Below are 20,906 nucleotides of genomic sequence, written 5' to 3'. Positions count from 1 at the left end.
GGGGAAGGGGCTGGAGGGCAAATCCTCTGAGAAGCAGCTGAGGGAGCTGGGGGTGTTCAGCTTGGAGAAGAGGAGGCTGAGGGGAGACCTTCTCCCCACCTCCACTGCCCAGCCAGGAGGGTGCAGAGAGGTGGGAGATGGTCTCTTCAGCCAGGGGACAGGAGATGGGACAAGAGGCAATGGGCTCAAGCTGTGCCAGGGCAGGGTCAGAGCAGATGGGAGGGCAAAGTTCTTCCCTGGCAGAGTTGTGGGGCTGTGCACAGGCTGCCCAGGGAGAGGCTGAGTCACCTTCCCTGGATGGGTTTATAAAAAAGGGTAGATGAGGTGCTCAGGGATCTGGTTTAGCTTGGGACAGGAACAGTTGGACTTAATGATCTTAAAGGTCTTTTCCAACCTTGTGATTCTGTGATCTTCATACTGTGGACAGCCACTGGTTGAGAGGCTGGGAGTGTGCAATTTATCAGAAGTTAAAAATAAAGTGTTCAGCTCATCTTCCATTTCCCAAACCCAACAGGCACTTTGCAAATCACTGGCTTGAAGCCACTGACTTTATTCCAGGGTTCAAAGGTTACAAAGACTTTATACTCTTACCACTGATTTCGCTTGAAAACAACTAGAGGCAGCGTGCAACCAGACACACTGGTTTGCCTTAAAGCCGGGTTTGAAATGCACCATCCACTATTGGGACTCAAAAAGCTGATGGGGGTTTAAGCCAGAGCTCAGAAGTGTCACTTACCACATCTGGGGTCACTTCCATGTGCTTTACAGGAATCCAACAGAGAGGCAGGTGCCTACAGAACAAAGAACCATCAGGCAGTGGCAGCTGCTGCCAGATTTCAGCAGAAGTGAAAAGCAAAGTCAACGTTGGCTCCTGCTTTTTAAGGCCAGCAGCTCCCTGCTGAGTCCTGACTGCTGTACCCGTGGGCAGCTGAACAGCTGACCTGTGAGGATGCTGACACACCAGGTTTTTAGTTCAGGCTGGGCACTCTGAGGCAGCCAGGAACGCAGTGAGAACAGATGTGGCCTGTAGGCCTTTCAGCACACTACAGACTTCAGCAGCAGCGCACAGCCAGGCGAAAAGGCAAAGGCCCTGGAGAAAGCCCAGCCACGCTGGCAGCAGAGGCAGAGTCCCTCAGGGCTGGCTGTCTCATGCCCTGAAGCCAGGCATATGAAGGGCATTTCCTATATCAAAAATGACATCACAACGCAGAAGTTAAACAGCTGGAGTTTGAAGGAGACCAATTAGGCCAACACCTATTGCCAGAGAGAAGGTTCTTCCACTCTCTGAGGAAGAGACCTGTCTTCCAAAAGGTGCTGAACTGCTCAGTTCAGAGAGCAGTTCAGCATCTCAGAGCACACTGAATGAGACACTAATGCCAGGTAAACATCTCAGTCCTGACAGCGACAATTCTCTGGTGAATTCAGATCATGCACTCACTTTACAAGGTGGACCAAACCCACCACTCAAATTTGGGGCTACCTCCTTTCTCAATTATAACAGCTCAGAGAATGAAAATACCTTTGCTGTGGATTACTATAACAACACAAGTTTAATATCAGAAATTAGCTTGAAAAAAACCCCCAACCCTACCACATTAAAAATGCCATAAAATAAACACAAGTGTAGCAATTACCTGATTTTTACATCCAGAGTCTGGTATTTCAAAACATCTCTGGGGAACTGTATAGTCTGTAGGAGTCAAACTACCAGATTGCAAAAGACTGCTGGGCTAGGACTGTTTCTTCACAAATTATTTCTAGAAGAAATACAAAGACCTTTTAAAATTGCTGAAGTAAAACCAAAATGAATGTCTAACAGTGTCTGTCAAACAACTAGAATTAAGATTGTATCATCAAAATGTGACCATCAGTCATTAAAGCTGCAGGGTCTCTTCACAGAACAGCCAGGACAGAACAAAACCAGGCACAATTTTAATATCCTTAAGTGCACTGAAAGGTGCACTGAAGACTGCTAAAGCTCATTTTTTAAGCTAACCACCAATTTAAATCTCAACATCTTGTGTGAGAATTCTCCATGTGATTTAGTTTTAACAGAACTGGTCCATTTCCTTGAAACTTGCCCTGAGTGTTATCAAAGCATTGCCAGGCTGGCAAAGCCACAGCAGAGCAGTCTGTGAGCTTCACAGCATTCACTCCCATTTTTGCAGGCGCCAAGCAAACAAGTAGAAGATCTGTAAAACCTTTAACCTGGTTCAGGAGGTCCTGTCCCTCAAATGCCACTCAAGGAAATGATCTTCCCTTGATCAGAACCTTTCTGAAGGATCCCAGCCTGACTCGTCATTACAAACTGATCAGGAATGCAGTATACTGAAATATTCTCAGGGACATTGGGCTTTTTGCCTGTTTGATATTCACAGCCTGGCAGGAATGCAACCCAGCACCCCAGTTCTCAGCATCAGCACAGAGCCGGCCCGCTCACGCGTGTACAACGTACGTGCAAATAAACAACAGAATCCCAATCACAGAATCCCAGCCTGGGCTGGGCTGGAAGGGACCCCAAGGGTCACAGAGCTCCAACCCCCTGCCACAGGCAGGGACACCAACCTCCAGGCCTGGAGCTACACAAGGTTGCCCAGGGCCCCAGCCAACCTGGCCTTGAACACCCCCAGGGATGGGGCACCCACCCCCTCTCTGGGCAGCCCCTGCCAGCCCCTCACCACTCTCTCTGGAAAGAACTTCCCCCCAATATCTGTCCTAAACCTTCCTTCCTTTAGCTTTAATCCATCCCCCTTGTCCGGCCATTGTCTGCCCTTTCAAAAAGCTGATTCCCCTCCTGTTTCTCTGCTCCCTTCAGGGGCAGGAAGGCTGCAATGAGGTCCCCACAGCCTTCTCTTCTCCAGGCTGAACCATCCCAGCTCCCTCAGCCTCTCTCCGTAGGGGAGCTGCTCCAGCCCTCTGATCATCTCCGTGGCTCCTCTGACCCCTCTCCAACAGTCCCACATCTTTCTTGTCCTGGGGCCCCAGCTCTGGGCACAGGACTCCAGCTGGGGCCTCCCCAGGGCAGAGCAGAGAGGGACAATCCCCTCCCTGTCCCTGCTGCCACCCCTTTTCTGATGGGAGTCCAGGATACCATTGGCCTTCCAAGCTGCAGGAGCACACAGCTGGCTCATGCTGACAATGCATGTGAGCTTCTTCCTCAGGCATAAGAACTCCTGCCTGTATCTTTCTGGATTGATGGCAAAGTTTAGTAGATGACACCAAACCATCTCTCAGGCAGAGGAAGCACAAGAGAGATTTACTGCTTGAACAAAGCAACCGTGTTAGCCAGAAGGAAACTCAAATTGACAAGAAAACCAGAACAGGGCAGCATTATTGCTGGATTTCTCTTCTCTATATATGTTTAATCTTTGCCATAAGCCATTTGGAAGACATGTTTAAGTTGAATAAAATGCTAGTGAAACAGATGGTGTCTAGAGAAAGTGCAGAGAAAACAATTCACAGAAATAGTGCATCAGAAAAGGAATTCCATTATTCCTGATTTCAGGTCTAACAATGAAATAAATTGCCTAGCATAGTTCCTTTTTTAAAAAAATAGACTTCTCAAAATCAGTATTTTGAAAACAACCCTTGATAGCTAGGTATGTAGCAAAGAATTCATTTCTGTTGTTAAAGCTGAGGAATGTCCTAATCCTGTCCTACTCCTTGCTATCCCACTATATATTAATACATTTATAAATATCCCACTATATATTTATATCCCACTTTTATATTTATTTTTATAAATATAAAAGCCCTTCCTCAAGACTCTACTACAGGAATCTTATGGAAAAGGACCACAGTCAGTAACCCCAGTCTTACACCAGTTTTCCTATAAAATTCCCAAGTAGTTCAGAAAGATCTTGGTATTTTTTCCAAGACTCATGTGCTCCTTAAACATCTGCAATAATGGAAAAAGATGATTGACCAATAAGTAACACCTAAACAGTCACAGCCACTGCTAGCATGCATCTTTACAGCTAGCCCTGCATAAAACCACAGGCTGCCCTATAGCCAAGCTGTCTCACTCCTGCAACTTCAATGCTTGATGCTTTAAAGCCAGCGTTGGCTTAATTTGGGAGAACCTGGCATTTCACCTGCAGGTGAAAAGTTATCCAGAAGGGCTCCAAAGGCAAATCAAGCACATAAATAGCAACTAAACCTGCATCTAAATTGCTTCTCCTTTAATTTAAACGCTGTCACTTCATTTTTACTGAGTGATCTAAGACCTCTACTGATTCTGCAGAAATGCCAGGAACAGACTCTTTCCAAAGACCTCTTCCCCCACCCACCAATTCACTGGTAAGAGTAAGCTGTTTCGCCCCAAATTATGGAGACTGTCATCACTTTTCTAAATGGTTACAAAGTCGTCCCCAACCAGATATACCCTACTGCATTTTAAGCTTTCATTCAGGCAAAAGCAAAAGCATCTTTATCTCTTCTCAGACACACATGAATTTCCCAGTCAGTCAGTCCCACGGGCCCCTGCAGAAGATGCAGGACACGCCACTGTTCTACGTTCTAATGCAGTGGGTACCCTTGGTTGAAGCATCCAGTGAAATGGGATTTTCAGGTAAGGTCAGCAGGTGCTGTGGAACACAACAGTGTGCTGAAATCACAGGCTCAGTCTGAACCCAAACTCCAGAACTGCCTCTTACTCATCTCCTTTTCCGACCTCCATTCTGGCCTGACAGAAACACAGCCCTTGCCAACAGCAGTAATGGAACAGATGCTCCAGCTCCCCTTGTGCAGACCAACAAGCAGAGAAGCAGTTTTAGAACGTGTCTACAGATGCCACAGTTCCCATGAAGGCATGTATCTAGACTAGCAAGAGAGATACAGTCCTCTGCTGCTGCTTGTTCTGCAGTAAACGCAGCCCCGTGCCCCAACTTCTGTTTGAGTTAATTAACACCACAGTGAACATCAGGTCAGCTTTGCCAGGTCACATGTCACTTGCACTACGCCAAAGCTGCCGGGTCTGTCTGCTCTGACTTGATAAGCCCCATATCCCTACACAGAACATCCAGGTACATCAGTGCAGCCCAGAGACGCAGAACCCAGAGGCTCAGCCCAGCAGCACGATACATACATGATTACCTTGGCTGGAGCTGACAGGACGAGGCAGAGAGGGAGAGGAAGGACGAACAGGAACAGAAGAACAGTTTGGTTTGGAGCTGGCAGAAGTGAGCCTGGAGTCCTCACTGATCTAATAAAGAAAGTAGGCAATAATTAAAGAGAAATCCTAAACACACGGGACACGTCAGAACCTGAACTGCACTAAGTCTACAAAGCTTTCCCAGTTGGAGTAAAAAGAACGTTAGTACCAAATGTGTTGGGTTTCTGAGGGGTGGCACACGGTGGTGCTCACATCCTCTCAAGTTCCCATTTCCCACTAAGCAGAATTCCACTAAGAATTCGTTTAGAGAAGTCATTCTGATCACTGATCCCTGCACTGACAAAACCAGCAGCAAGTTTCACAAACCACAACGACAACAGGATTCTTAGGCTGCAGGGGCATCACAGCTCCTGATAATACAACTTATTTCCAGAACAAGATTAACCCACTGCACAGCAGACAGGAGAACAGGACAATTCAGACTTCTGATCCTTTCCCATTGCTCAATACTCGCAAGAAGAAAGTCTGGGAAAATCATTTCAGTCCTCTGCAACACAAGCACTGATCTCACACCTCAGCACTCTTTGTATAAGATGGAAAATACAGCTGTTGAGGTCAGCTGCATATTTATTGTGTGTACCATTAGGCCATTTTCTCTTTTCCTCCCACTTCCTCTATCCCAAGCCAGCAGAAAAAGGAACATCCTGAAACTGCATTGAAATCTAAATAGGAGAAAGAGGTGATGTTCAAACCTCACACTGCAGTAAAGCACAAACACTGCACTCACTTCCATGACAAGTGAGTTTAAGGAATTCTGCTCAAAGCCAATCTGGAGAGGACTCACAGGCTTCTTTTGCACACAGCACGTTCTGCTCTCACAGCACCCAACTCACCTTTTTATCAGAGCTGCTCAGTTTGTGTTTCACCTCCTTGGCTTTCTGAATGGCTTTCAGCACTTCCACTGTGTCTGGTTCCTTTTCTGTGGTGATAGTGTTATCCAGACAGACCTAAAAATGTTAAAAACATCCAGAAATACAGAAAACAAGGCAGCTCTGTAACTTATTGTTACTTATGTCATAAATAAATAGTTTGATGCAGATGCTGTGCATGTCTGTAACCCTGTAAACAAGGTAATGACCACGTCAGACCTCATGACTTGAATGCAAACTCAGAAGGGCTTGAGAAGCTCCACACCCCACTGGCACAAGCACCTTCCAACAGGAACACCCTGTTACCCAGTGAAAGCAGGGCAAGCTCTCCCTTAGATCTGAGGAGCACACCCAGCAGCGTATACATGGTTCCATTCCCTACAGATGTACTCCAACCCCCACTAAAAACTCCTCAGGCTTGTAGAGCATTCACACAACTTTCCTCACCAGGCTTTAGAAAGAAAAAGCTGTTCTTACATACCTCTGAAGCCCTGTCCCCAAACTGAGCCAGTACTTTGGTCCCATAGTCAGGGAAGATGCTCAGTGGGTTGCTGGATAACACCACCTTTTCTAAGCACGGGAGGTTTCCTATATTTTTTACTTCATCAATCTGAAAGTTTTTCAGTAAAAGGATGAATACACAGATTGGCTAAATGAGAACACCACCACAGTCTAAGCATTTCTTGACTAAATTACATACAAACAGTAACCAGGAAAAAAAATTCTCTCCAGCCACTTTATTTGCACTTTCACCCTCTAACAGAAATCACTTGTGTTCTAAAGCAATCTGACACTAAAATCAGTAGTCACCTGTTCGATTTTGTTGTTGCTCAGATCCAAGTTGACTAAAGAGTACAGCTTGTTAAGACCACACAGCCTTTCCAGCTGATTTCCTGCTAGATTCAGAGTTTTGATGTTTCCCAGTCTTGTGTGAACACCTTCCAGCGATGTCAGCTTGTTGTAGGATAAGTCCAGGTGAACAAGGTTGTAAAGATGCTACGAGAGCACAGAAAATCCAGGTCACACACCAATTTGCTAAAATTAAACAATATCAAAGGCTTGTCCATTTGCTCATGCTGGATGCTGCCCAGCTGACAAACACAACATGAACTTGCTCATTACACAGGATTAAGCCTGCAGGAAAGGGAACTTCCTCGACTCTATTTTTCCCAAGCCATTGACACAGCCAGCAACGACTGAATTTAGTCAAGAACTACATGTTGCATGTCAGTGTTGGCAAGTAAGAAATGCACCCTTACGAGGGCTTGATGCTAGGAAGCTATTTGGGCTTAAACTCTTCTCTGCAAGATGAGTGGCAAAATCCTTTAGCAAAAGGATTCTGTCTTGGAAGGTCCTGGGCAGCCTGGCAAACATCACCTTCAAAAGCATCCCTTACCTGTAAGTTTTCTACCAGAGACACCCCATTGTGACTCAGGTCCAGGAACTCAATCTTGGGAATTAATTTCTAGAAGGGAAAAGGTGCACATGTTAAATGCGTTTTAGCTTAGAAACCTGGCTGTACTTCCTTCACCAACCAACTAACAACTAACAGGCAAAGGGAAGGGAACTCTCCAAGGCACAGACCCTCTTCTCAGCTTTCAGCAGTAAAAAGCGTTCTGTACCCATTCTAGTGCAGCAAGAGTGCAGACTCCTGCTCGTGAGAGAACCAGATTACTCTGATGAGCACGGTCACGTTTGCATTTGAAACCTGGGTTCTCACTGAAGACAAGCAAGTTGCCCCCAGTTTAGCCCCACTAACTACAGATCAAACTCATTAAGAGGCCTTTCCAGCTCATCAAACAGGCCTGTCTGTATTACACAGAACCCTGGATAAAGATTACAGAACTAAAAATCAGAGTAAGTTGAGCAGTGCATTGATCTCCACATCATTACCTTGTGGAGCTCAAGCACGGACAGTGCAAGGGGAAATCTTTCAGAAGAGAGATACATGAAGAAATTGCAAAATCCCTGCTGAGTCATGTGCCACAGAAGACCAGCCATCCTTTCCCCCCACACACAAATGAAGAAAGATTTCTTACCACTGAATCATCAATTTGAGAGATGCTGTTGTGACTCATATCCAAGGTTGTTAATGTTCTCCAAGTTGGGATAACTGCTGTCACTGGACAGCTTGAAGTTGCATCCTCTGGCTCCCACTGATCAAACTCAGAGGCCTCTGGCACCAGGATTTCCTGTTAAAGACAAGCACCCTAAAAATATGGTACCTGCATCTTCGGTGAAAGCCCATTGTTTCACAAGCAATCCAAATGACCTTATGAAAGAAAGATCCCTAAGCCTTATCATCACCCAGATTAAAGGTCTTAAAGCAGGAGCTGAGTGTGTCAGAATGATTTTAGATCCACAGGGAGGGAGTCCCAAACACTGGCAGCCAACCCAGGCTGGAGAATGGGAAGGAAGAGAGGGACTGTGAAAGGTACGCTCCTCAGACCCTTGCCAAATCACAGCCCAGAGAAGAAGCCACACGCATTCAGCTCTCGAGGAGTAACAGAAGCACATTCCAATCAAAGCATCAGAAACATCCCTGTGAAGGGACACATCTCATCACTTCAAGTCTGTTCTGAGAGGCCAGCAAACCCTTTCTGCTTCCCAGCTTTAAGAGCAGAACCTGCAACAGGCAGGACAGAAAAGGACCAGGGCTCCACATGGGGATTCCCCCACCACAGGCGCGATTCTCGCACGCGCTTCGAACGCCCATCAGAAACTCCCTCTCACCTTCATCCATGTTGCTGAAAACCGAACACTCATTGTGGCCAGAGCATGTTTGGATGAGGTCAGCCCTTTGAGAAGCTTCCCCCCACAATGACTGATCTATTGGAAAAACATGACAGTCAGAAATGGCAGAACAAACACGGACACAGCAGAGGCAACTGAAAGCTTCAAGAACAGATTCCCTCCCAGTCCGGAAAGTAGTTACAGCACTGCCTTCAAATCTGGGAGTATCAGTCAGACAGCCCAACATTTGGTAAAGCTACAGCAAGAAATTAGGGACACAACTACAGAAAAACTAATTCCCAAATATTTCTTTGCACAAAACATCTTCTCTAGGCAATTTCTACCTTCCCTGGGCATTCCCCCAGGTTCAACCGCCCAGGCAGTTGAACAGGGCGCAGTGTTTGACTGTCACCAACCGCAGAGGTGGGTACCTCAAGCTGTGCAGTTCGACCTGCAAACACAGTTACTGCTGTATCCCACCTTCTTTACTGCAAAGAATAAACAACAACTGTCCGGGGGAGGGGAGATGCCCAGCTCAGCAGTTCATACACCAATGAGCTCATTACACAGACTAAGTTTGACATTATAAAAGTCTTTTCTGCAGTTCAATGTGACTCAAGCTCCGTCTAGCAAATGGGTCCTTCTCTGGGCACATTCTGCAACAACAACCAGTTCCCAGAGAACTCCTGCTGCCCCTGGAAGCATCTCTCCAGATCACCACTGTTTGGTTTTGGGCAGCAGTTACGACGAGATGAAAATGCAGGTCTGCTGCCAGCCCATCCAGACCTTTTCAGGAACCCACAGGCACAAAAGTCTTCAAAACAAAAACCTTTTTTATTCTCCTCACACTAAGCAAAGCTACTCCTGAAATTATCCATGCTAGACACACTCCCAACACCAGCCCACTGAAGTTTCCTTCCCACGCTAAGATGTCAGCAAGTCCCTGACTTGGGGACTGCACTGCAGCTCTGAACCAGCACAGCCTCTCCTATCAGTGAGAAAGCAGGCATGTCCAACAAAAGGTCCTGAACCCAACAGAAGGGAACACAGGGTAAGGGCTGTGTGACACAACCAGGCATTCCCACTCTGGAAAGATCTGAAAGGGATGAAAGAGGTTTTGAACACTCCCAGTGGAAGCCCTGTGATCCACACTGAGAGCAGAGCAACGAAAAAATGCCGCAAATTCTCAAGCCAGAAGCGCTGCACTCAAGTGAACCTTCTCAAGCAAATTCACATCAATTCAGAAATCCCTGCTGCTTCCCAAACAAGAAGTACTTTGTAATAAGAGCTCCCATTAGAACCCATCTGTTGGAGCTTCACAGGGACAGAAAGCCACCCTGGGGTAGCTTCTGCATACACTGGAAATGACACACATCCTTTGGGAAGACATGCACAAGCTCTGCTGAATATTTACATCTGGCATCCGTATTGCCAAGTCCTGAGAAAAACCCCACACTGTTTCCCAAATAAAACACTCCTCCTGAACACTGCATGCCCCAACCCCAGCACCAAAGCAAAGCAATTACCAAGCCTGAGAGACATGCACCAGACCTGGCATTTACAGAGCCCCTCAAATTACAGGCAGTAGCTTAGTTGTACCTCTGTTTGATGAAGAGATTTGAAAATTGACAGGTCAAACGGCAACAGATGCTCCTGAATGATACTGGTTCCGAAAGGTCCCCCTGTTCCAGTGACCTGGTCATCAACAAGGAAGAACAGTCAGTGTACACAACCCAACCTGTGCTCACTTCAGACAGCTGTGCACGGGCAAGAGCACAAGTACAGCAGCTGGGACAGCCACAGCTCCAACCCCTTTGTCAAACACGGGATGATACAGGAAACTCGCAGATTAACTCTTCAGCAGAGAAAACCCAAACCATCAGTTACACTCCAGCTAAGTGCTCTGAACTTGAGGCACTGAACTTAAGGTGCCACCTGGTGCTTGTATTTTGTAGCACATGGGGCACTCAAATCCCACAGACAAGACTGAGCAAGGCTTCATCCACAGCTGATCAAGCCAGAGTGGCACTCACTAAAACCAGCTTCCCTGAAACACCTGGATCCTCCAGGACAGAACTGTCTTCAATTCCAGCTCAGGGGATGAAGTCCAAGGCACTGACAAGATGGGTTTGAAGAAAGCATTAGACCATCTCATAAAAAGGCATCTAGTTTTCCCATGTGCCCATAGCATTCTGGCCAGAGCACATGGCACCAGTGCAAAAGGCAGGCGGTTGCAGTTCTGGTTGCTGTGAATAAAATTTTGGGAGAAATCTCTTAAGGTTTGGGGTTTTTTTTTGGTCTTACGTATATCTGATAAACTCTGAAGGCTCCCACTCACAAGCTTTCAGAAGGGCCAGAAACTCTCAAGTATTTTTCTAAATAATATGCTCTATATAATATTTTTCTAAATCATATGTTCTTCTCCAGCCAGAGAATCCTCTGAACAACAGGTTCTACACACAGAGGATGGCAAAGGCAACTGAAGATCCACAGGAATAACAGTAGAGCTGCGGTTTTGCTTTCTAAACTTCCCAAGCCCTCCAGTGCACCTTCCCCAAACCACTACTTCATTTCATCTTTGAACATACCACACAGTTACAAGGAAATTCTTCATGTAATAAAAGGGCTGAAAAGACACTGACCTGTAGCAAGCAGTGTTAAAAAAGCTACTCAGCAAAAGTCTTTGTAATTCACTGATTTGGTAGAAGAACAAAATATCAAACTGGTTCCAGACAAAAAATTATCTGAGGCCATTTTACATTTGTTCTGTAATGGCATTTGTCCTAGAAATTCTGGGCCATTCATCTCTAAAACTGATGGTTTTGTTAGTTTGGTTTGGGGGTTTTTTAAACTTTCCAATACAGTTAAAGGTGAGAAAGGGGACAGGACTTACACACACATGCATGTATGCATCTCTATACACTGGCCTAGCCATAGTGTTGTCAAAGAATGCAAGGTTGAAATGAATATTTCCTGCTTCCCCATGCCTATTAGCACCCAGTAAGGCTCTGTCACAGAAACCCTAGAGGGCACCGCTGAAGAGATGACATCACATGGCAGAATCAACATCTTTCTTAGAGAACTATGTTGAAGGTTGGTAGAATAAGCACCTGTTTAACACCCAGCTCTAAATGCTTACAGGTGTTTACTGCCAGTAAAGATCTTGTGCATTCAAACCTGGCTCCAGAAGCATGCCAAGAATCCCATCACTCTGGCAGAAACACCGCCAGTACTTGTGCAAACATGGCTCACCTTGAAATACTGGAGTCAACCAGTGAAATCTAGAATATGACCTAGATCAGTTTTGGCATCTCCATTAGCACACGTAGGCTTCCCCTGCAGCAACTGTTGAGTGACAGCATATGGCTGCAAGGGTCTGATGTTGCTGATGTTGAAGACTTCTCCAGCCATTCAGAGCTGCTCTCCTGAAAAACACAGGATGATGGTATCGAACACAACGCTGCCCCAGTTACCAAAGAGTAAATGGTACCTGCAAAACCTAATGTCAGCGATTTCATCTCTGTCATTTATATTCTAAGCTCATGATTAAGGCACCAAGACAATGTCTTTTCTGCTTCTAAACTAGAAGCACTGAATTCAGATAAATTTTCTTTAACACCAGAATAACCCAAGTGTTCAAACAGGCACTCTCTGCATTCAAGCCTTAAGCTCCCAACGCAACTAATGGCAAATTTCCCTCTTAACAGGGCTGGAACCAAAGTTCATTTATACAACATAGAAATTGCTAAACTTTGAGATATCCCTAAGTTCAATAGCAGCTCAGACTTATTCTAACCAGAAAAAGCAGCACCTACCATCTAACAGACAAACCTGACATCCTTTGCTAAGCTGCTGATGTGCAAAGCTGCAGCATCTTCTTGGACAGTCTGAGGACTTTCACCACACTACCACCAGAGCAAGCTCCCAGGGCAGGAAATGCATTATCTGGCAACATTTTTACAATCCCATTTCTTTCCAGGAACACTAGGAAACAGCATCCAAAAGCCTCCTCTGACAGCATCCCAAGAGCAAATGTGGATTACAGCAGTCAGAATACATGCACACGTGGAATTAACATCTTCCTCCTCTTCCTTTTAAGGACACCAGTTTGACCTGACAGACAGGAGAGCATCGGCTTTCCTGATAAGCAGAGTTCTCCAAAGACTAAAACTCCCTTTGGCTTCAGTGGGAGCAAGTCCCAGAGTCCAGCTGCACATCACCACAAGGTTCCACTCACATACAGCGGTCAGACATCAATGATTTTGGCACTAGTGAGGCTACAGGCACTACAGAGTCAGGGAACAGTTCTTCAGGACCTTCCTTAAAGTGTTCCACAATTTGCTGAGTGCCCCCTCTGAAGTGGCTTCACCTAAAGTTAATTTTGTGCCAGAACAATCTGAACCACGCTTCACCTATCACCTCAGCCAGCCAGAATCACAGCACAGCATTCAGCCTGTCCCTCAAAACAAAGCCAGCATGGGTTAATCATTTCACACGCCTCCTGCTCCTGGGGAGCCACTTAGAGATGTTGCAGTAGTGCATTTCATTTTCAGCTCTCAGCCTCAGAAAAGCACATCCTTTCATTAACTGACCAGAAGGTCTCATGTTTCCTGAATTCTGGAAGAACAACATTAAGACAGGTGAAGTGATGCATTCAACACACTCTATCAAGGCTCACTGAAATGACACAAACTTCCTGACTGGTTGCACTAAAACATACCAAGGAATTCATCAATTTCTGATTTATTTCCAAAAGCAGCTGTGCTTCTGTGACAGTTCCTCCTCAAATACAGCTTGGATCAAAGCACAAACAGCAAGAAACAGGTGAAGAGGAAGAACAAGGCTCAGTCTGATGTGAAAGACTCAGATCTCATGGTCTGGAGATTAAATCTCACAGGTATACACACGCATGCACATGGAGGGAACCATCCCCAGTTAAATTCTTGCAGGTTCTTTACCTTTGTGGAAGAGCTCTTCAGCCAGTGCAGCAGTGATCCCATTGATCTCCTGCAAAGATTAAACCATTGCAATGAAGTGTTACATACTTACAGTTCAAAGTGTATCCTTGGCCAAAATAAGTCTCCCTTTTTTGCTGTGGTACAGGACTTTTAAAAATAGAAATCAACTGTCATCACATCTTATAGATTCTCTTTGTAACTTGAAAATACTTCATCAAATTATTTAATTTCATAGGTTCTTCATTTCCAAGATGGAAGATACTGAACTACATTTAAATAATCACACGCTGCATGTTTTCAAAAAGGGCAACAGCAACTAGAGCAATTCTTACTGACCATCATCAGCCCAATGCCAAACAAAGCCTGGTTTTAAAGAAACTATTACCAGTACAGTTTTCTTCAAATTTTAACATTAGACTAACCTAATGCATGAATGTCCTGGCCAAAACCAGGACAATTAAGCACTCAACATTTCCTTTAGAGCATCACTAATACAATGATAACTTTAGATTAACAAGTCTACAGGGAAGAAGAGATCTGTAAAAATTAGTCTTCTGGACTTAACCTCCTTGCTGAAGAAGAATTCAAAGTCCCTGTTCACCATCCTCTATCTTCTCTGCCCTTCTGGACCTACACAGTGCTCAACCCCCTTTCTACACACTGACGGCTCCAGGAGGAAAAGAAAAAGCCTGGAAAATTCTCCCTGTGGGAATTTGTTCTTTTAAAATCTAAAGGAGCACAAAGGTCAGTACAGGTATTTCCCATACTTCATAAAAAGCAAATGCTCTGTAGAAGTCCAGAAATAGTTCTGAGCTCTTCCAAGAGCTCTCTCTAAGGCTCACGAGAAGAACAAAAAACTACCTGTGATAGTTTAGGCACACACATCTCATTTTAAGGTAGCTGCAAAGGACAAACAGGCATTACTGATCATCATGAAATGAGTATTTGAGGAGTTTACTTCACTGACAAACCCCTCATGATTCATGACAAGGAAATAAATCCATGGGCCATCTGCAGCACAGTTCAGCTCATCTGATGAGGTGAACATTTCAGACAAGCACATTCTTAGTATAACTGAAACCCCACTCACTGAGGAGGAACAGTTTGGAGAAGCAGCTCGAAGCTGCATTCCGAACAAAATCCAACAGTTCTGTTATTGGATAAAGCCAGTTACACTCACCTGGCATGCAGAGATCTGACTGAAACCCAGGCTCTGTGTTCCCTTCATCATCTGGGGGACACAGCAGAATTTTCCTACCTTTATAATCGAAACAAGGTCATGACGTGGAGTATTGTAGCCCACAGAAAAGGAGCTCTAGTCCTCTGTCAGACCTACAAGAGGCCTCTGTCTTCGCTCTCTTATATGCACCAATCCCACAGAAATCCATTGTTTGCAGGTGTCTCTGAACAGCAGCTTCTGGGTACTCAATTATTTTCTTTTAAAAGCTTCTATCTGGAAGTTAAGAAACCAAATCTAAGATGACAAAGTATAAGACACTGCAAGGAAGTAAGCACCCCCATATCACTGCACACCCCTGTTCAACACCAAAGCAACAATAAGGTTGTACACTGCTGTCACATCCAACTGCTGCTCTTTGCCAAGCCAGACACAGCTTTCCCCTGGAACACAAAGGCTGCAAAGCACTTGTAGTGTATTTACTGTGGTTATTTCTACACCAGTTTAGTTCCATTAACCTAGGGAATAAGATTAAATAATCCCTACTGGAAATGCTACAAATAAGAATAGACAAGAAAAAAAATAATCACAGAATCCCAGGCAGCTTTGGGCTGGAAAGGACCTTAAAGCCCATCTGGTTCTAACCCCTTGCCATGGGCAGGGACACCCCCCACCAGCCCAGGGTGCCCAAAGCCCCATCCAACCCGGCCTTGAACCCTGCCAGGGATCCAGGGGCAGCCCCAGCTTCCTGGGCACCCTGTGCCAGGGCCTCATCACTGTCCCTGGGAAGATGATTTTTTTTCCCTAATACCCAATTTAACTCCCCCCTCCTCCAGCTTAAGAACATTCTCCCTTGTCCTGTCCCTCCCTGCCCTTGTCACCAGTCCCTCTCCAGCTTCCCTGTAGCCCCTTCAGGGACTGGAAGGCTGCTATAAGGTCTCCCCAGAGCCTTCTCTTCTGCAGGCTGAACCAGCCCAACTCTCTCAGCCTGCCTCCATAGCAGAGGTGCTCCAGCCTTCTCTGGCCTTGCTCCAATGGCTCCACGCCTGTCTTGTGCTGGGGACCACTGAGCTGGATGCAGCATTGCAGGGGGCGTCACTCCAGATCAGAGGGGCAGAATCCCCTCCCTTGACCTGCTGGTCACACTTCTTGTGAAGCAGCCCAGGGGACAGTTGGCTTTCTGGGCTCTAAGTGCACACTGCCAGCTCACTATGAGCTCCTCATCCCCCAACATCCCCAAGTCCTCCTCCTCAGGACTGCTCTCCATCTGTTCTCCACCCAGCCTGGAGCTGTGCTCGGCATTGCCATGACCCACGTGCAGGACCTTGCACTTGGCCTTGTTGACCTTCAGGACAGGCCCAACTCTCAAGCCTGTCAAGGTCCCTCTGGACAGCATCCCTTCCCTCCAGCGTGTCACACAGCTTGGTGCCATCACCAGCCTTCCTATATAAACTAAGGAGGCAGTATCAGGCATTATGAAGCCTCAAGCATGCACATGGGCTAATATTGTAAAGATATTTTAGAAGACCAAAGTTCTGCAGGAAGATTATTCCCCAGTTGAATTCCTGTGGCAAATATTTAGCTTTTCTGCTGAATAGCTAACTACTTTTGGTAAATATTTAAAAAGTACTCTCAAGTCCCAAACAATTGCATTTCTACCTCAAGCCAGACTCCCCTAAACAAAGAAATGCAGATTAAACAACAGCTTCACTCATTTATGGATTAAAACTAAAGGAAGGAAGGTTTAGATTAGATATTAGAGGGAAGCTTTTTACAGAGAGAGTGGTGAGGGGCTGGAACAGCCTGCCCAGAGAGGGGGTGGGTGCCCCATCCCTGGGGGTGTTCAAGGCCAGGTTGAATGGGGCTCTGGGCAACCTTGTGTAGCTCCAGGCCTGGAGGTTGGTGTCCCTGCCTGTGGCAGGGGGTTGGAGCTCTGTGATCCTTGAGGTCCCTTCCAACCCAGACCAGTCTTGGATTCTGTCATTCTATGATAATACACAAACACAATACACAAGCATGGAAGCATTCATATGCAAGTAACAGCAGTGCTTTGAAGAAGTGAAAAGGGATGAACATTACAGCAAGAAAGAAATCATCCAACTGAAAAGTGAGAATGACTGGAAGAATTTCTGCCTGCATAAAAATCTTTGTTGAAGTTACTGGACCAAAACGTTAATGAAACAGACACCATTTAAGAGAGAAACTTCCTGGTGATCCGGAAGTTTGCTTCATCTTAACAGAATTCTCCCTATGTTATCACACACATTTAACAGATTTAAAACCACCAATCAACTTACAAAAGCTCCCTCATGACAAACTAGTCCTCCTTGCTCACATCTGCAGGGCAATAGCAGCACCATGAACAGTTTATCCAAGTCAAACTCAGGCCTCAGCAGGGTAATTACATTCATGGAATACAACAAAAGCAGGTTCTTCTTTGTTGCTAAAGCTTTATCAACGCATCTAATGACCCACTACTTCTGAAGCCTTTATATGAAACTATGAAGAGCCATCTCAGCACATCCCACCCTGAAGCAATTACTGGTCCTCCTTTCCACAGAGTTCTCCAGTGCATTTTCCTCTTCATGAAGTTCAATCTCCCCCTTACAACACGATGCCATACTGTAAAAAAGCCCAATTATCCACAAGAGATGAATGAACAAATCACAATCTGAACACAAAAGCAAGCCACTGCTTATTTTCCTTTACTCTAACATTCTGTCTGCTGGCTGGAGCTGTTTCTCTAGAGGCCACTCCATCAGTGAGCTTCTCATGGAGAAGCACCATTTTTCTTCATTCAGGCTACTGGAAACTGTTCCAAGAATGAACCACAGATCTAAGCAGTAACCACTAAGTAGGGGTGCATGTGGATCGCTTCTGCAATGCTCCTTCAGAGAGCCAGCACTACTGACTTCAGCCTAACAACCAATTCAGCTGCAGATTTATTCACAGCCTCCAGCTACCCTGCCAGCATTTATTTCCTCCTCTTTGAGTCCCTACCCACACTACTTGTCAGCACAGCACCTACTGCAACAAAAAGTGCTGTCAAAAATCTGAAAAATATGCTTTGTTGCATCGTGCAAAAGGCAGAAAAAGAGCAGCTCCAGCTACTTTGTGAAGATTCCACACAGGTCTCTCCAAGCAAGACCCTCAGGCCTCCGTTTTTATATGCTAAAAACATAACTTACATATCAATGAAAGTGTAGGAAGTGTGACAAAACTTTCGGAGCAGTGACAGGGAACTTGACTAGCAGAGTTTGCAGGTAGACCTCCAACTCCTTTTGCCTTTTCTCCACCAGGCTTTTGGAATTTTTCCCAATAATCTTCTTGGGAGGTAGGAGATTTTTATCTATTTTCTTTTCTGAAACAAGCTGAAAGACAAAGACCAGAGTTACGACCCAACTCACAACCTGAACTCACACATAAGATGTGACAGAACACATTAAGAGCATGTTGCTCAATCCTGGTAGAACAAAACCAATACAGTTACTTTGGTAACTTTACCTACTGACTTAGGTATTTTTCAGAAAGACCGTTTTATAAAATTGTGAGAAGCTGAATAATAGTGTTTTCTGAGATAATTGCTCACAGTTACCACAGGGCAGAATGTAATGAAGTTGATAAAGCAACAGAATTACTAGTGCATAGCTGAAAAAGCTGCCCAGTTTTGAATATGATAGATTTGCCCTCATTTTCACTACCTGTTTATTTAGCACTGGTTGGTAACTAACCCATGCTACTGCCTAAGGTCAGTTTTATCAGCCACCCTTCCTAAGAGAGAGTCTTTGCGTGAATCCAGCTTCAGATTACCAGATCAGCTCATCATAAACACCTAAACATCTCTTGGCAAAAGGTTTAATAACTCTAGGTAAAACTCCACTCTCCCTGATGGAAGCTTCTGCCCAAGGCTAAAGTTGTTCAGGCCAACTTCCCCTAGTTCAAGAGGGGAGTGTAAGAGGGGCAAGTAACACTGCTCATACAAAGGATTCAGTCTGCACTTCAGATGGCATCTGGCAGATATTCTTGCTCTTTGAGGAAAATATTTTTGTCCCATATAACCACTACAAAAACTGTACAATATTTTGGAAGAGACTGAGGCCAGAGCTTTAACCACCTTACCTTCTCATGCAGGTCATGGAAATCACTGTAACGATGCTTGGCTGTCCACTGATGATTGCCAACACTGACCTGAATAATGTACACCTGAAAGGAAGAAATTAAAGTAAGGGACAATGCAAGCAAAGCATGTCCTAAAGAGAAGCTGAGAAATTCTGTGGTTCTACCTTCTGGAAGTATTGTAGTTACCCGAAAGCTAATCTGAACTCTAAGGTGACTCTGCTGATGTAGGATCCCTAATCTCATTCACAAAGCACATAAAGCAATTGCTTTTATTTTTGATACCCAAAGGTTAGCATCTAAGCCACAACGTTTTCTAAAGATCTCTGCTAGGTTAAGCTGGTATGCATAGCTACTCACAACAAGCCTGGAACAGCAGCATCCTTTCTTCAGTCTCCCAATTTCCACAAGAGGTGGAGGAACTTGGCGAGCATCCTGCTGTCATGTCACAGCTACGCAGAAATGGAACCTTTCAGAAATCTGGACAAGCCCTTTGGCTGCTTGGATGTTAAGTTTTTATTCCTCAGCTTCCTGAGGGTTACAATCATGCCCAAGGAATCACTGCAGTTATCTAAAGCAATGCTGCGACGGAGAGAGACGGGACACAGCTTGATGCAGCAAGAGTCGATTTATTGCAAAGAACCATTCCTGTTTATATGCTCTGCAGACGGCTGCTTTCTGTCAAACACACCCTGTTCCTGGGCTACATCTGATTGGTCAACGTTTTGCTGTCACAGCAGCATCTCTACCTTATCATGCCAATAGAACTTCTAAACCCTCCTCAGACAGCAGCTACACCTTAACAATAGAGGACACTTTTTCCTGGAGCCTGTCCCAGCAGGGGGCCGGCAAGGATGCTGCCACCTTGTTTAGTTTCCCCGAGGTTCATGGCCTGAAGGCTCCATCCCGTTATCTCTTCACCTGGCAGTGCTTGAGCCTTTGTTTCTCAAGCTGCAGGACACATCTCCCCCTTCCTGTTAAGCAAAAAGAACCTCCTTCACTGAGAGTGATATTTTCTTTTGCAAGACTTGTCAAAAATAACACTAAGGCGAAAATATCTACAAAAAAACCCTAAGTCCTTATTTAACTAAATCTAAAAAACATCCCATAAACGAAAAACCACACTGTAAAATGGAGCAAGCTAAAAACTACTAATTGGCTACACACACTGTTTGCATTGTTAATTTATCTGTTATGTCTAAAAGTTATCTGCACACCTTCTGTGTTGACCATTTATTATGGATAATAACGACACGTTCACTTACTTCCCAATACCTTCCTACAACTCCTCCTTGGTGTAAGGCAGTCCCTACCTCTGCCTTCAAGGCCGTAGTGTTTTGAAGATGTGATCACCAAATACTTCTCAATGTGAATAACTTTGCTGTTTCATAGGAAATTCAAGGATATTGTCAGGGACTATGTAATCCAGATTTGACCATTGACAATATCCATCCTGAAATTCCCCACTCCTGAAACCAATTGTCCAATCCAAAGAATCCATTTTCCTGTATCTTTTGTGTTTGATCTATTAATTTCTGAATGCTGGCATGGATTGACTGAGAGTGAACACATTCATGCAGCACATGCCTTTCAAAATTTTCACAACCATGTCTGTGAGCCAGCAACAAAAATCAGTTGCTGCTTGATTCTGTAAAGTCTTACAGAATCCACACCTGTAGCTGAGTGTCTTGACAGTTTCAGGAGTCAGATAACACCAGCCTCACCTTTTCGTGCAGGCACCACCCATTGCAGTCTGTGTTCTTAGGCTGTGCAGAAATCACCATTTCCCTAATTTTCATTTACCATAAATACATACATATTTCAAAGACTGTTAGTTAGTTCCATATGTCCCACAGCAAAACTCATAGTCCATTGTGGCT

General features: G+C 45.1%; 2 protein-coding genes across 2 annotated transcripts in view; both read right to left on the bottom strand.

The window, feature by feature from the left end:
- The window catches only part of LOC311204601 (nischarin-like), a gene marked incomplete at both ends in the record, with an annotated part of 89,172 nt that overhangs the window by 65,138 nt on the left and 3,128 nt on the right, over nt 1-20,906 (bottom strand). The window contains 1 exon segment of the mRNA XM_084281005.1: nt 19,030-19,113. Coding sequence (XP_084137131.1) covers nt 19,030-19,113 — 84 coding nt within the window.
- On the bottom strand, nt 5,063-12,186 carry LOC311204604 (nischarin-like; the record flags this gene model as incomplete). The annotated part of the gene is given in 10 exon segments (XM_084281006.1): nt 5,063-5,203; nt 6,007-6,120; nt 6,524-6,652; nt 6,853-7,038; nt 7,439-7,507; nt 8,082-8,234; nt 8,776-8,871; nt 10,375-10,470; nt 12,028-12,042; nt 12,046-12,186. Coding segments are annotated over 10 exon segments (1,140 nt in total).

This window comes from Gallinula chloropus, assembly GCF_964237585.1.
Source record: "Gallinula chloropus genome assembly, contig: HAP1_SCAFFOLD_143, whole genome shotgun sequence".
Taxonomy (NCBI): Eukaryota; Metazoa; Chordata; class Aves; order Gruiformes; family Rallidae; genus Gallinula; species Gallinula chloropus.
Note: the sequence above shows the minus strand (reverse complement) of the source record. Positions and strands in the feature narration are given on the sequence as shown.